The 17114-nt window shown below is 39.6% G+C and overlaps 1 protein-coding gene and 1 pseudogene across 2 annotated transcripts; both read right to left on the reverse strand.

Moving 5' to 3' along the window:
• Positions 1 to 4296: 4296 nt before the first annotated feature.
• Positions 4297 to 13612, reverse strand: LOC143882077 (glutathione transferase GST 23-like; annotated as a pseudogene). Its single transcript, XR_013252093.1, has 2 exons — positions 5847 to 13612; positions 4297 to 4766 (listed from the first exon to the last, which is right to left on the reverse strand). The product of XR_013252093.1 is annotated as a glutathione transferase GST 23-like (transcript).
• Positions 13613 to 13759: 147 nt separating this feature from the next.
• On the reverse strand, positions 13760 to 15578 carry LOC143882076 (putative glutathione S-transferase). The gene is made up of 2 exons (XM_077385480.1): positions 15021 to 15578; positions 13760 to 14295 (listed from the first exon to the last, which is right to left on the reverse strand). Exons 1-2 carry the CDS (start codon positions 15327 to 15329, stop codon positions 13933 to 13935), a joined length of 672 nt encoding a protein of 223 aa, XP_077241595.1. The 5' UTR covers positions 15330 to 15578; the 3' UTR covers positions 13760 to 13932.
• Between the last annotated feature and the right edge of the window lie 1536 nt (positions 15579 to 17114).

Here is a 17114-nt window from a genome sequence, read left to right on the forward strand (position 1 = left end):
GAGTAATTCAGTGGAATTCCAAAGAGCACCTCAAAGGGAGACCCTTCCACCAAGAGTGGGACTGGGAAGCTAATTAATGAGGTAAACAACAGTTAGGAAGGCATCAACCTAGAAGTTATTGGAGACATTATTAGTATGGTGAAGCATATCTAACCCTATCTCATCTGATGTTTCTGTTCATCAATGTTGCTATGTGTGGATGGCCAAGATGATGGTGCTAAACATCTCCATTAGCACCGATACCATCAAAGACTTTAGAGCAGACAAATTGGGTAGAGTGCCGCCCCTGCGGAACCCCCCCACCCCCACCACCACCACCACCACTCCGGCCAGTGTGAAGAACTTTTCTTGCTTTGAGATCTTTAATGACAAAATCATGCACTTCAAATCTCTATTTAACTGAGCTACAAAGATAATTTTTTTTATAGCTGGTAATCATAACGCATTATAGTGAGGAAAAGAAGAATGAGAAGTGGGAATTGTCATAGTACCAATATGAGTGATGACTAGAGTGGCATTAGCAACAAAGATGTGATCACAATTTGATTCTATTATAGGATTCAAGTATGATCACTAGATTCATTCAGAGAGTTCAAATTCGAATACTAGATTCACTGAAAGGATTCCTCAAATCATGCCAATCAGATTTCATCAGAGTGTTCAAATTTGATCACCAGATTAACTCAACCCTTGGTGAAAGGATCCAGTCGATTGCTAATCTGAACTGATAGTTGGTTGAGGGACTCTTGCATACTATATCTCATCAGATGACATCGACAAAGACAAGGGCGTAGCCTAAAGCTACTCCGTTCGTTCGACTCACCAACGCTCACCTCACTTCAATTCTCACTAACACCCCTTCCTGCATATCCATACAAGACCCGAGTAGGCGGGTCGAGGACATATGAGGTACCCACTACTCAGAGTACCCTCCCAAAAAGAGAACCTCTCTTTCTCTCTATTTTTGGTTTTTTTTTTTTTCTGCCAAGTGGTTTTAGGTTTAGGGGGCTTTGAGATAGGCGTGGGATTCGGAGCAGAAGAATGGTGAGATCACAAAATAAGTGTGCATGGTCTTTTCTTAAAGGAGGAGAGAAGAGGCGAATGCTCAACTGCTGATCGCCTAGAATTCTCATCACGCTTTTCCTTCGCTATTTCCTAGACTCCTCATCTATTACTCGTCCCCATGTATCTTTGATGTCGGGCATATCGAGAGGAAGGGTTTCCTAATTTACTGACTGACAGATTTTTTTTATTTAACTAACTCTTTCTAACTATGACTTAATTACTTAGATACTCACCGGGTGACTAATTGGAGGGGTAATCTTATTTGGAACTTAGCGCTTGCCTCTCTTTCTTTGTGTAATATGTCCGTGTGTTTGGGCCACTGGACGTAGCTGCTAGAGCGCTTACTGAGAAGGATGCAATACACAGAATCAGGTGGATTTCAGAAGGAACACATTCTATCTGCAGGAAAAGCGAGAACTGCTTTCTCGATTGTTTCACATTCTTCGCGAGGGTTCAAATCGAATGCCAGATTCAACTTAAGAGTCCAAGACTATCTTTTTTCATCAAAGGATTCAAATCCAAACACCAGATTCATTCAGAGGGTTTAAATCTAAATGCTAGAGTTTATCAGAGGCTTCAATTCCGATCACCAGATTCATACAGAGGATATAAATCTAAATACCAGATTTTATCGGAGGATTCAAGTCCAAATCCGACCACCAACTTCACTTGGATGGTTCACTTTTATCAATAAGTTGCCCACAGGAATTTCACATTATGTTTTGGGAACTGGTATACAACAGTGTTTTGATATTTGCGCTAACCTATGTTGTCTTTTAGTATTTAAAGGCCTGTCAAAAGGTTATTACAGTTCCCACACAGCTCTCACAAGCCACTTAACAAAGAAAAGACAAGCTAGAACCGCGTAAATAATAAAACATGGTTGTGCTGTTTTCATTTCCCTATGTTTTTATTGGAAGTATATGATGTCAGGCACTATTTTCTTTAAAAGAAAATATACAAGAGCACAAGAGGGACCAACTTTTCAATAATCCAAAGTCATTCATTAATTTGGCCTCACTCTAACCCATAGAAAATCTTCCCCACTAGACGATCTTAATGGGGGTTGTAAGCTAATAGGTAAATATGTAAAACAAAGTTACCTTAGGAGTACTCTTCAAGGCTTCTCATTATCTGCCTTTTAGACTGGGTGAAACAGGCAGAAAAGAATCCTTTGGAGCGACTCCACTTGGCTTTCTGCTTGGAAATAGGGAATTGGATTAGCAAGCAGAACATGCTTGGGTTTGCCAAACAATATTCTCTGTTTTGTTATTCATTTTTTATCCGGAAAAAGCACAAAAGCACTGCCGCGAAGGGGTTAAGGAGTACATCCAATCTCAAAAGAAGAAAAAGGAACTAAGAATCTCATTTCCACATGGAAAGTGGAATTAGATTTTCGTAGTAAAATGATGAACTAAAAGAAAATAAAAATAAAAAATAACAATATGGTACTACTAATTTAATAAAATATGGCCATCTCTTTGGCCTACTTGAAGCCGAATAGTCCAATACAGGCCCTCAATGGCTGACCAACCTTGAGCGGTTGGACCTGTAGTTCAATAGTTGAGGCATTGTATCTCAACCATGAGGTCGCAGGTATGATCCCAGTTACCAACCACACAAAAAAGAATTAGTGAAAAGAAAATATGAATTTAGAATTGGTTTCTAGTGGCTTTTTACGCTCCCCTCACTCATGTTGGGTGGTGGCCGCATGGCCTCACCTGATTGGAAAGGGAGTAACCGTCGCACGCACCATATGCAGAAGGCTGGCATGATTTGGATCATGGAAACGTTTATATTAATACAATAATGATAAAGGAAAAACAATCTCCCAGTAAACACCCCGGAACGCAGCTAAGCAAAGTCCCCTTCCATTCATTCTTCAACAAATCGCATCTACGATCCTTCAACTCACACCCTCTCAAGTTCATCCATCTTCTACGCATCTCTCTCTTAGTTGGACCCACAAATATTCCATAGAATATTTATTTATGGTGGCCAAACCGTTGGAGTTCCATGTGTAAGCAAAGATCCCATATAGGAGAACCTGTTGTGGAGGTCTTGTAAGGATCTGGGCAACCCTACCCTTAATGGCTAGCTTTTAAGGGTAAGTTCTACCAGGGTCCCACAAAGTGGTATCAGAGCCGGGGCGTGGTAACTCTGATTTACCTTTGAGGACAGAGAAAATCATTTGGGATGAAGATCTCTTAGCTCCTATGTTGCTTCCATATGGAGGGGGGAATTGTTGAGAAAGCAAAGATCTTACACCGGAGAACCTGATGTGGAGGGCTTGTAAGGAGTTGGACACCCTCCCCTTAATGGCTAGCTTTTTAGGGCGAGTTCTACCCGGGTCCCAACACAAACATGACATGAGCCAATAAAGACCTTCCAATTGGACATAAAATATATGTAAGATTTTTTTGGTGGACTTGCATAGCACATGTTTTGGCAATTTGTCAATCAGTTCGATGGATTGTCAATCAGTTGCTTGGTCTGCCCGGTCAAACGGTCCTATTGTAAAAACCAGATTCAAGAGAATGTTTGATTATAGTAAAGAGTAATCCAGATCAGCTCCAGATCAGCTCATAAACGGTTAGTGATCAGTAAAGTTTTGACTCGGGAACACCTTATCCACATATGTTCACATTGGAAGGGTATGGTAATTGGTTAATGATATGTGTGGACCCGAAGTAAGCACAATAAGGTAAGTGGGCTTATTTGAGAAACAGATGTCTAAAATGGATGGACCCTAGCGTTTCCTTCCTTTATTATAAATGTAGGATTGGTCCCTTCTCTTTTTTTTTGAAATGGAAGATTGGTCCCTTCTCTTACACATAAGATTGTTATTTCTCCCCATTGAAATACACATATGGAAGCATGTAGAGAGTAGAAAACTGCTCTAGATATTAGGAGATGCAGTAAGGGATATCCAGCTAGGGGAGGGAAGGGTGGTTTGACCCATAGTTTTTCTAGTCAGGTATGAAAGGGTAGAAAGGGGTGACTCAACTAAAGTGGGTTTTCAGGAATATCAATAGATGGGTGGAAAGGGGAATCAGTTCATGGGATAATCGCACCATACTCGAATCATCTCAGGATCAAGAAATATCATTGCCAAGCGATCAAAAGCCATGGGCGGAGGTATTTATGCTCGATCTCTACTTGCGTTTATTTTCGTCAATTACATGCTTATGATTCGATCACACAACACAATATTAGTTTTACAATATAAAGAGAAGAAATTTCAACACTCATTTATTTGATTAGGACATACCTCTAGTGACCATAAAACAGAAACAAGCATATACTGCAATGATAATGTAGGGACAACAAGGAACTGCTCATTTGTTCTCTGCTGCGGCAAGCTGGCTTTTGCGGCGTGCACTTAATCTAGCAACTAGTTGTTCTCGAGGTGGTAACTTCTCCTTAATGGCATCCACCTTAATAAAATTCTCACTCCATGCATAGAGAGATGGAAACCTCTCTGCACTGAGTAAGTTCACACCCGAACATTCGCCAAAGACAGGGAGCCAATGAGAAATCCAACTAGCAACCAAATCCAAATATCCAATGCTCTCTCCTCCAAAGAATTTCTTCCCTTTGATCTCTTCATCCAGAAATTTCAGTGTCTCCAATGCCGACTCCACAGCCTTTTCTTGTTCTTCTCCTTGTGAAATGAAAATGGACCGTACACTAGAGAAACACTACATCAAGAGAGATAATTCAAAGAAAAATGATTAAATATTTTAAGTTGGGATCAATGGCTTTATCAATAGTTAGAAAATCTTGACTCCAGAATAATTGTTCTGCAAGGCAAATACTAAAAGATTCAAGAAAAGTTCCAGAAAAAAGGGCCAAAATTCAGAAAAAAAACAAAATGTTAAAGTGTTTTTCAGCCCTGTTTGGATTTCAGGATTACTTTGAAAAGTTTGGAAAATAAAATTTGTATCATAATTGCTTGCTTTTCCAATAAATAGCTATATATTTTTTTGGAAATTTTGTTACAACCCACTCGGATATGGGTTCCAATTTCTCTGTTGGCACACAAAAAAATGCACAAAAAGTTTCACTCTAGGCCAATTTTTGGCAACCATGAATTGTTTTTCCAATGGTATATTAGTTTATCAAGGAGAGGGCAAAGGAGGGTAGGAGATGAAGAGACTTGATATCTCATTATTAATGAGGAGAGGGTAAGAAGTGGCTAAGAAGCAAAGAGCTGGGGTGTTAAGGCTTTACTCTTTGACCTTGAGGTCGGTGGTTCAATCCCAACTTACCAAAAAAAAAAGAGCAGAGAGCTGTCAAAAGGTTATACAGTTCCCAAAAGGCTCTCACAACCCAATTAAAAAAGAAAAGACAAGCTTGGTCTGTGCAATTATTAAAACAGGATTGTGCTGATATCATTTCCCAAAATAAATTGTAGGGTTGCAGAAGGCATGTCGCGGATTGTCTGTTGCATGTGACAGCAGCCACAGAGGGTCACTTTTCAGCAGATTTTGTCTTCATTCACAAGGTGGCTGCGTCAGATGCAACAGACCATCCGCGAAATGCCTTCTGCGATGGACGCTAGCAAATCCCTTTTGAGGAATTATTGTATTTCTTTTCCTTGTATTTTCAGCCTTTTTTCACCCTCTACTCACTCATATACCCTATCCATTCTCTCCCTCTCCCATCCTCCCTAGCCTTCTCTAACCACTTGATAAACTAATATTCCATGGAAAAATCTTTTAATAGAACCAAACATGGACTAAAAAACACAGAAACCAGAAAAGGTAGAAAACAATTACCTTCTCATCTATAAATTTCGCCCAGAAGCGCGCCTTAGCCTTCTCATAAGGATCTTCAGGCAGTAAAGGATTTACTTTCCATATTTCCTAAATGTATTCAAGTATGACCAGTGACTCAGCAATCGGTTTTCCATTGTGCAAAAGCACCGGGATCTTTTTGTGCACAGGATTGTACTTCAAAAGCAATGGACTCTTGTTGGTGAGATCTTCTTCAATGTATTCGTATTCAATCCCCTTAAACTTCAAAGCCCACTCAACTCTAATGGAGAAAAGGCTTGTAGAAGTTCCAAATAACTTCAATTCCCCCATTGTAATGAAATTTTTAAGATGCTATAAGCCCCATGCCTTGCTACTACAATTTATAGTGAGGCTTTTGTGTAGTTAGGGGTGGCAAAATTGGCCGAACCGAACCGGAACCGAGCCGAAACCGAACCGAAAATTCGGTTTCGGTTTGGTTAAACCAAACCGATTCAAATTTCGGTTTGGTTCGGTTTGGGTATCAAATCGAACCGAAACCGAATATTTGCAATTGTTATGAGTAAAGGGTGGCAAAATTGGCGGAACCGAACCGAAACCGAACCGAAAATTCAGTTTTGGTTCGGTTTTGGTTTGGTAAAACCAAACCGATTCAAATTTCGGTTTGGGGGTCAAACCGAACCGAAACCGAACCATTGCCACCCCTATGTGTAGTAAAGAGTGTTTTACAAAGGGGATGTGATATATCGCTTCCTTTTCTTCCATGGTCCACCCCCAACTAGTATATTTATGAATGCTCTTTTTACACTAAAAGAGGGTGGGTAGGGAAGAAAAGGGGGTGAACATATAATTTACCATCTTAAATTAGAGGGCAATGTTACACGGTTACACCAACTTATTGTTCAAGTCAGAGTGCTTGACGTCATTGCATGTGCAATAATGCAAGTGAGGTCCTCTCTATTCATTTTTTCTTTTGACGTCACTGCATACGCAGACCACACAATAAGCCCCCCTTAGCCCTCTTTGGATTATTGGAATTTTATCGATAAGTTTGGGAAGGAAAAATATCTCTTCCAAGATGAGAAAACGGTTCCTACACATATGTGTAGAGAGTTCTCTACACACTAGCTTAAAAAACAGTGGGGGCCCACATTGTTTGGGTGATCCAAGCCATCCATTTTAAAGGCCCTCACATAGATAGGGTGTCTACAAAAAAATCAGATCCATAGGATCATCCCAACCCTACGATTTGTGAAGGTAAAATGGATGTCTTTAAACCTTCACAAATTAGTGGAGGAAAATATATCCAAAATTTCCTACTTTATTTACATGTCATGTGAGGAAAGATAGCTTGAACCAACCCAATTCAATTTTTCACTTGGAGGGACCTTCAATTATATTTATAATGATATCCCTCTAAATTAACCATGATCATATTATTTTCCACTAAATTGAGGAAAGAAAAAAAAATTCCGTCAAAAATGTTTTTCTTGCAATACAAGCAGGGCAAAGGTTTTACCAAGAGAAGTTGAAGCGTTAATTTTTTCCTGCCTTAACACTTGCATCATTTAAGACCCGTTCGTTTTGGATTTTGAGTCCAAAACTAAATACACTTTTGATTGAAATAATTTGTTTTGGACCCAAAATTAATTCATAAAATTCAAAATGAATAGGACTTCAATCTTACCGATAATGTAATCACAACACAGGTCCTTGTTGGATAATGTTAAACTTTGATGGCTCTAGCTTGGGCAACCAGGGGCCGGCGGGTATTAGAGGGGTTCTTAGAGATGAAAATAGTGTCACCAAGTGTGAAGGATTCAAATGTGGCTGAAGTCAGAGCGATCCTCCAAGGTATTAGATTAATGGAGGGCAGACTAATTTACACTTGGCTGCATTGGTCATTGGGGGGCCGTGGCCACTAAACTAGCTAAGCATGCATGTATATCAATGCAATATAAAAGAGGTTTTGTAAGTCATTGGGGCCCATGGCCCCCCTCATGCTATGTGCCTTCGCCCCTGACTCCCTTAATGTTATTAGATGGCTAGATGGGAGGTCTTCTCACCTATGGAGATTTTCTCAATTTATGGATGAAATCTTCATGAGATCTTCAACCGTGGTGAGGGTCACTCAGTTTATTACCATCACGTCAGGAGAACTGCGAACGGAGAGGGGGATTGGCTAGCCTAAGCTAGGGTTTTCAAGCAGGGCAAAGGTTTTACCAAGAGAAGTTGAAGCGTTAATTTTTGCCTGCCTTAACACTTGCATCCTTTAAGACCCGTTCGTTTTGGATTTTGAGTCCAAAACTAAATACACTTTTCATTGAAATAATTTGTTTTGGACCCAAAATTAATTCATAAAAGTCAAAATGAATAGGACTTCAATCTTACTGATAATGTAGCCACAAACACAGGCCCTTGTTGGATAATCTTAAACTTTGATGGCTCTAGCTTGGGCAACCAGGGGTCGGCGGGTATTAGAGGGGTTCTTAGAGATGAAAATAGTGTCACCAAGTGTGAAGGATTCAAATGTGGCTGAAGTCAGAGCGATCCTCCAAGGTATTAGATTAATGGAGGGTAGAGATCTGGATCGTCTTATTGTGGAGGGAGACTCCCTTCAGGGGCGGAGCCAGGAATTTACACTTGGGGGAGGCCGGACTAATTTATAGGAATTTAGACTTGGAGGGTGGGGGGGGCAGACAAATTTACGCTTGGCTGCATTGGTCATTGGGGGGCCGTGGCCACTAAACTAGCTAAGCATGCATGTATATCAATGCAATATAAAAGGGGTTTTGTAAGTCATTGGGCCCATGGCCCCCCTCATGCTATGTGCCTTCGCCCTTGACTCCCTTAATGTTATTAGATGGCTAGATGGGAGGTCTTCTCACCTATGGAGATTTTCTCAATTTATGGATGAGATCTTCATGAGATCTTCAACTGTGGTGAGGGTCACTCAGTTTATTACCATCACATCCGGAGAACTGCGAACGGAGAGGGGGATTGGCTAGCCTAAGCTAGAGTTTTGAGAATGGCACTAGAGATTTTCGATCCCCCCCCTATCTATTGTTATTGTAGAGTTTTTCTCTCTTCTTTGTATTCTTTGATCCCATGACCGACTTCGTCATGCTCTTTTCTTTCTAATAGAATTTTACCATTTCAAGAAAAAAACAAAAACAAAAGATAATGTACCCTCACGATGGACAACTAAATTGAGGCTGTTCAACGTGGCCATAGAAATCATTGAGGAAAGTGTCTCTAGTCTGCCGACTAGAGATCATTCTCTAGTCCGCCGACCAAAAACACATGGGTCCCACCTTATTTGGGTGATGAAAATCATTCATTTGATGGGCCTTGACATAGAGAGGGTGTCCACAAAAAATCAGCTCCTTAGAATCATTCCAATCCTATGATTTGTGGAGCTAAAAATGGACGGCTATAAACCGCTAAAAATTTGTCCATATTTTAGCTCCACAAATCGAAGGGTTAAGCTGATCCTATGAAGCTGATTTTTTGTGGACACCGTAACTATGATGGGGCCTATCAAATGAATGCTTTAGATCACCACAAAAATTGTGGAACCCATGTATTTTGGGTTAGCGGACTAGAGAATGATCTCTAGTCGGCATACTAGAGACTAGGGCTGCAACAGGGTCTGGTTGGATCGGGTTTCTCAAAACCCTAGCCCAACCCTGGATCCCACTATCTCGGCCCTGACCCTGAGTCAGGGCCGAAAAACCTCAACCCATTGCCAGCCCTACAGGGCTCAATGCTGGCCCTGGCCCACCCTGATTGGACCTGATTGGGCAGGGCCGGGCCGAGTCGGCCCTAATTGACCCTAGTGCAAATACCTGTTAAGAGTGCCAAAAATAAAGCAACCACTTATCATATAGAACAAAATGATCAATAAACAGAGAAAGGGAACAAAATTAGACAATATGAATTCAACAACATGACGGGCAACAGAGACAATTAATAATAATAATCTAAAGAAACATCAATCCAAGATAATAGAAAACATTAGCAAAAGAAACATGCACAGATGGTTCAATTCTATAATAGAAAACTTATGGTCGGGCCGGATCAGGGTACCCGTGGCATTAACACGGAACCCGACCCGACCTGAGTCAAGGTCTAAAAAAATGAACCCTGACCCGCCCTCAGGATTGGAAAATCCAGCCCTGACCCTGTTCGGGCTCAGGGTGGGTCAGGGCTGACAGGGCCAAACTTGCACCCCTACTAGAGACACTTTCATATATTTGAAATCGAAATCGGGAATACCCGAAACGTCACCAAATTACGACCGAACTTTCGAAATTTCGGTAGAAATTTTGTTTTCGCCCAAATTTCGTCCTAAATTTAAGGAATTTTACCCTGAAATCTTGATTTTCTTCATTGTTTAATATTTTCCCGAAAGGAATTTTACCCTAAAATCTTGATTTTCTTCTTTGTTTAATATTTTTCCGAAATTTCGGCCGAAATTTTGTATGAGATAAAAAATTAGTTTAATAGATTTCGTCAGATTTCTTAGTTTAATAGATTTCGTTGGATTTTGATTAAAATTTCTGCCGAAATTTCAGTTTTGGACCTTTTGGTGAGGACCAAAACGCATTCAGAAACCAAAATTTGAAACCATGCTCCTCAATCACGAGTGACGGCCCTCAAATCTCTCTAACCAGCCCTCTCTACGCTTCTCTTAAATTTTGTAAGTGGATATTCCATGGATTTTTTCTCATGGCTGCCAAACATGCTCTTACAGTAAAAACTAGTCATTAATGCATTGTCGGGTACGAGCATATTGATTATTGGCGGCTTTCTCTTTATTTAAAAATAAAAAAAAATAAAATTTACGGTTCTTTCTCATATGTTGTCATTTTCATCAAAAGGGGTGGAAATATCATTCTATTGTTCCAAATAATTGCTTGGCCATATCTGTTTCGGTTGCTTATTCAGTGATGTCAGGACTCACAAGTCATCACCCCTATTAAAAAGTGGGCTGCTATTGGATTGTTAAATATGATCGATTTCATGAAATATCCATACGATAATCCGAATCTCCTCTACGGATCGGAGGTTTAGGATCATCCTGGGGAGATGTTCTACGTGGCAAAACATATTAGTTGTAGCCCAATAAATGAAGGGGATCATCTCTACAGTGGGACCCACTGTACTTTGGACTTCACATGCAATCACCATCTAAAAATTCCTATTTCACATCTTTCCTTGAATTGTAGTAGAACCTTTAAGAATGACGTCAAGACTACTTGCTATTCTTTCACCATTTTGACCTGGCCCCAAAACTCCTAAAATCAAATAAAGTTTCCGAAATCCGAATCCCAAAAACTGAATTCAGAATCTTCAAAAACCGGTCTTCAAATTCCCGAAACCGACTTCTAGATGCCTGATACAAAATTCTCAAACTCCGAAATCAATTTCTGAATTCTCAAAACCGAGACTTAATCCCGAAAACCCTAGAACCGAACTCCAATTGCGAAGAGAACTAATTCAAGGCGAAATCCTCCCATCAGTAAATCCTTTTTGAAAAATTTGGATAGCCCAAATGATCCCCGGACCCATTTGTACCATTCATTTGAAAGTCTTAAGGTTCCCTTGCATTTTCCCAGAAATTTGAAAACTTACAATAATACCCCTCATGATTTCAGAAAATGATATCGGTACAACTTTAATTTGATGTTTTCACTAACCCGCCTTGTCTGTTAGCGCATAAAAGGGCTACCAAAAGGTTATTACCGTTATCAAAAATATTCCTACAAAATTACACGGGAAACGGGTGAAAATGGAGGAAAAGACAAGCTGAGTTTGTGCAATTATCAAAGCCTGGTAGTGTTGATGTTAGCCGTGCGGGTATTAAAACATGGTTGCGCCGATATCAATCCCAATGGATAGAGAGAGCTCGTGAGAAGGGAATTCGACTAGACCACAGATGAGGAGATGGAAGCGAAACCACAGTGGATGTAACCAGAGGAGGAGAGGGACACAGGATTGAAGGCTTTGTAGGAGGCATAATAGGAGAAACAATATTGGATTGAGTGGGAGAAAGTGGACAGACTACAGGAAGACCACATAGGAGCAATGAAGATTTGTAGATAGGAGCAGCAAGTGTTCATAAAAAAATGACATGTCTAGAGATTAAAAAAAAAGACAGTGCTAGTCAGTGGATCAAAAATTTGTATCCCTTATGGTTGGGACTATAAGTATAACCAATAAAGATACATTTCCGGGTTTCATAGTCAAGCTTGTGTTTAATGCAGAAAACCAAGCTTGGGTTAACAGGAGCAACGGAAAGTGCAAAGAAAGAGTAATTCAGTGGAATTCCAAAGAGCACCTCAAAGGGAGACCTTCAGCCAAGAGTGGGAGTGGAAAGCTAAATTAACGAGGAAAACAACAATTTGGAAGGCATCAAACCTAGAAGGTTTTGGAGACATTAGTATAGCAAAGCATAGCTAACCTTTTCTCATCTGTCTATGTTTATGTTCATCAATGTTGTCAAGGAATTACAAGGAGTGACTACTACATTTTCCACCCTCATTAGTTTGTAAGGATGCAAAGTAGTGATTTTAGCTATACGCTTAAAATGAATAAAACATGCAAGAGGATGATAGAACCAAGAAAAACAAGATTAGTCATTAACCAAAAAGAAATAAAAATGGTGACCAATTTGGGAGGGGATTGGAGAGGGTCCCCATAGATCAGAGTGTACTGATTCCACAGGTGCCGAAGTACATCATTCAAATAAAGTAAAAGGAAGGCGAGACATTTTTCCTTCCATACAATGAGAGCAGATAGATATATTTAAAATATAGCTACTAAGAACACTTCTATTACAAGGCATGAAGAGTCCTCTAATGTTGATGGTCGAGATGGTAGTGCTAAAAATCTCCTTTAGCAGGAATACCAACAAAGACTTTAGGAGACTAACTAGGTTGAACCCTCCTTCACTCAGTCTGGTTTGAAGAACTTTTCTCGATTTGAGATCCTTAATGACAAAATCACGATTCACGAGAGGAAAACATCAATAAGCAGTTCAAATCTCTAGTTAACTGAGCTACAAAGATTAGATTCGTTTTTTGTAGCCAGTACTCGAAAAACATTATAGAGGAAGAGAAGAATGAGAAGTGGGATTGTAGTAGTACCAATGTGAGTGACGAGTAGTGGAGATCCATTAGCGACAAAGAAGTGATGATTAACCTAATAATCATAACGAGAGGTGAGAGACTAAAGATGGACAGTCGTGCGATTGGTGACCTCAGTATTTGAGAACCACTGTTGGTCAATATTATCAAGAGACACGGAAGCAAAGGTCTGACGATGATCCATGGATGAGATGTTTAATTGATTTTAGTGTTGATAGCACTGAAAAGATTCATGGCCTCGGCGATTGAGATCTGAATTGGGATTATTAGGGGCTGCACCAAGAATCCCATTTGCTGGTCAAAGGTACTACAACCACTACAACCACAACCAGATTGTTGATGCGACTAGATTCGATTATTCAATTCCCTTATAAGATTCAAATATGATCATTAGATTCATTCAGAAGGTCCAAATTCGAATAACAGATTCACCAAAAGGCCTCAAACTGGTTCGCTCATCGATATTAGGAAAGAGTGATCCAGATTGGCTCATCGACGGTTAGTGATCAATAAAGTTTTGACTCGGGAACACCTTATCCACATATTTTCACGTTGGAAGGTTATGGAAATTGGTTAATGATAAGTGTAGACCCGAAGTAAGAGCAATAAGGTAAGTGGGCTTATTTGAGGAACAGATGTCTGAAATGGATGGAAGCATGTAGAGAGTAGAAAACTGCTCCAGATATTAGGAGATGCAGTAAAGGATAATCAGTTCCCGGGATAATCACACCACACTTGGAATCATCTCAGGATCGAAAAATATCTTTGCCAAAAGATCAAAAACCATGGAACAGGGTATTTATGCCCGATCTTTACTCGCATTTATTTTGGTCAATCACATGCTTATGATTCCATCACGCAGCACAATCTTAGTTTTACAATATAAAGATAGTGGCCATAAAACAAAAACAAAAACAATCATATACTATAATGTTGATGTAGGAACAACAATGAACTGGTCATTTGTTCTCTGCTACGGCAAGCAGGCTTTTGCGGCGTGCACTGTATCTAGCAACTAGTTGTTCCCGCGGTGGTAACTTCTCTTTAATGGCATCCACCTTAATAAAATCCTCACTCCATGCATAGAGATATGGAAACCTCTCTGCACTGAGTAAGTTCACACCCGAACATTCGCCAAAGACAGGGAGCCAAGGAGAAATCCAACTAGCAACCAAATCCAAATATCCAATGCTCTCTCCTCCAAAGAATTTCTTCCCTTTGATCTCTTCATCCAGAATTTTCAGTGTCTCCAATGCCGATTCCACAGCCTTTTCTTGTTCTTCTCCTTGTGAAATGAAAATGGACCGTACACTAGAGAAACACTACATCAAGAGAGATAATTCAAAGAAAAATGATTAAATATTTTAACTTGGGATCAATGGCTTTAGCAATAGTTAGAAAATGTTGGCTCCAGAATAATTGTTCTTCAAGGCAAATTGTAAAAGATTCGAGAAAAGTTCCGAAAAAAATGGCCAAAATTCAGAAAAAACCAAGTGCAGGTGTTTTTCTATTTAGGCTGTGTAGATTTCAGGATTATTTGGACAAGTTTGGAAAAGAAAATTTGTATCATAATTGCTTGCTTTTCCAATGGTATATTAGTTTGCCTAGGAGAGGGCAAAGGAGCGTAGGAGATGAAGAGACTTGATTTCTCATTATTAATGAGGAGAGGGTAAGAAATGGCTAAAAAGCAAAGAGCTGGGGTTGAGCCTCTAGCTCAATGGTAAGAACTAAGAAGACTTTACTCTTTGACCTTGAGGTCGGTGGTTCAATCCCAACTTACCAACCAAATAAAAAAGAGCAGAGAGCTGCCAAAGGCCCAAAAGGTTATACAGTTCCCAAAAATCTCTCACAAGCCAATTAAAAAAGAAAAGACAAGCTTGGTCTGTGCAATTATTAAAACAGGATTGTGCTGATATCATTTCCCACCGTCCCTAGCCTTCTCTAAAGTCTAACCACTTGATAAACTAATATTCCATGGGAAAAAAAAATTAATGGAGCCAAACATGGCCTAAAAACCCCGAAAACAGAAAAAGTAGAAAACAATTACCTTCTCATCGATAAATTTCGCCCAGAAGCGCGCCTTAGCCTTCTCATAAGGATCTTCAGGGAGTAAAGGATTTACTTTCCATGTTTCCTCAATGTATTCAAGTATGACTAGTGACTCAGCAATTGGTTTTCCATTGTGCAAAAGCACCGGGATCTTTTTGTGCACAGGATTGTACTTCAAAAGCAATGGACTCTTATTAGTGAGATCTTCTTCAATGAATTCGTATTCAATCCCCTTAAACTTCAAAGCCCATTCAACTCTAATGGAGAAAAAGCTTATAGAATTTCCAATTAACTTCAATTCCCCCATTGTAATGAAATTTTTAGGATGCTATGACCCCATGCCCTGCTCTATAATTTATAGTGAGGAGCAGTGCCTGGTTTCTCTATCTGAGAAATGAATTTTCAAATAAGAGGAGAATATGAAAGTGGGTCCCCCATAGGATGTGGTGTAATTGGGACCGTTGATCTGGTGGATCATCGCGGGGTTTTGACCCACATTGTCCTTTGCTAAAGATTATTGATCAAGTTAGCCTACTTTGACGTCATTGCATACGCAATAGTTCCATGAAGCGATCTATTATTTTCCAATTGTAACACCACCGCATCCGCCAATGGCCAACAACACAATAAGGCCTTCTTTATTAAGCTTTGTTTGTATCTTATTTGAATTCAAAGATTTTTCTGGAAAAAAAAAAGATAGGAAAAATATTTCTAAAATTTTCTACTTTATTTGGGCACGAAAAAAGATAACTTGAACCAATCCTATTCATTTTTTACTTTCAAGGACTTGGAATTTATGATCATATATACTGCTAAATTAACCATAATCATTTAATTTTCCTCTAAATTGTGGAAAGAAAAAAAAATCACCGGTAATGTTTTCTTGCAATTTCATCATGGAAAGGCTTTCTTTTCTTTTCCTTTTCTTTTCAGGATACACTTCTTCGTTGTTTCGTATAACAAACATGGATGAGAAAGCTTTCTCCTATAAAGATATTCCTCTCATTTGGATGCATGTTGTAGAAGGAAAATAAATAGTAGCACATCGAACCCGTACGGGTGTGGCTCTTTGGCTTAAAGTCCTGGGTATGTTTCCCAATGACGTGAGTTCGAATCCCCGGGGCTTACCCGATGTGCTTGGTTTACTAGTGATTGCGCGCATCCGTAGGGAATAGTCCTGCCATAAAAATTGGGATGGGGAAACCCTATGTCATGAGAAAAAAGAAGAAGCACATCAGTTAAGTGATGGTTAACAATGGCCAATGGGGTTCACTAATAAGTTATAATTAGTGGTTTCGACAAAGAGAGCTTGATGATAATAAAATTTAAAGACTTTATCTGTGATTGATTTCTTTTCCTTCTACTATCAAGCAAGAGAAAGAGGTGAAAACTTGGAAAATAGTTTCATTTCCATCTCTTTCCACCCTTTTCTTGCAAACCAAACAGGCATTTGAGGTTTTACCAAGAGAAGTTGAAGCATTAAATTTTGCATGCCTTAAACCTTGTTCATTTTGGATTTTGAGATGTTGTGTTAATTCACAAAATTCAAAACAAACAAAGGCTAAAAATCTCACATATGAGATATTTTTTTTCCATCGTGTGAGACAATGTAACCTCATGGTAGACCACTAAATTGAGGCTGTTCAATGGGGAGATAGAAATCCTTGAATAAGTTGTTTTTTGGGGAAGTAAGTTGTTTTTGGGGATTGGTTGTCCTGTTTGGAGATGTTCATCAATTTTGTTCTGATAGTCTTTTATAAACAATGGAAACAACCTCTGACTGTCTTTTTCTGTCATATGGTGTCAAAGAGCTCCTTGAGAGCAGGGGCGATGGCACATGAAAGGGAAGGGGGACAATTGGCCCCCTTAATTTTTGGAGAAAAAAAATGAGGAAGTCTAGCCTTTCGGGACTCTATTGGCCAATAGGGAAGGGGGACAATATGAAGCTATTCGGGACTCTATTGGCCATAATGTGCCTTGCTGGCTTTCCCTTCTAAAACTACAATTAATACACCGGCAAAAAAAATCGCCCATCTCCTCTTGCATTGATTTTGAAATAAATCATTCTCTTAAATACCATCAATAGAATCCT

The sequence above is a fragment of the Tasmannia lanceolata genome, unplaced genomic scaffold, assembly GCF_043159265.1.
Source record: "Tasmannia lanceolata isolate RefF3 unplaced genomic scaffold, GAP_Taslan_0.1 ptg000007l, whole genome shotgun sequence".
Lineage (NCBI taxonomy): Eukaryota > Viridiplantae > Streptophyta > Magnoliopsida > Canellales > Winteraceae > Tasmannia > Tasmannia lanceolata.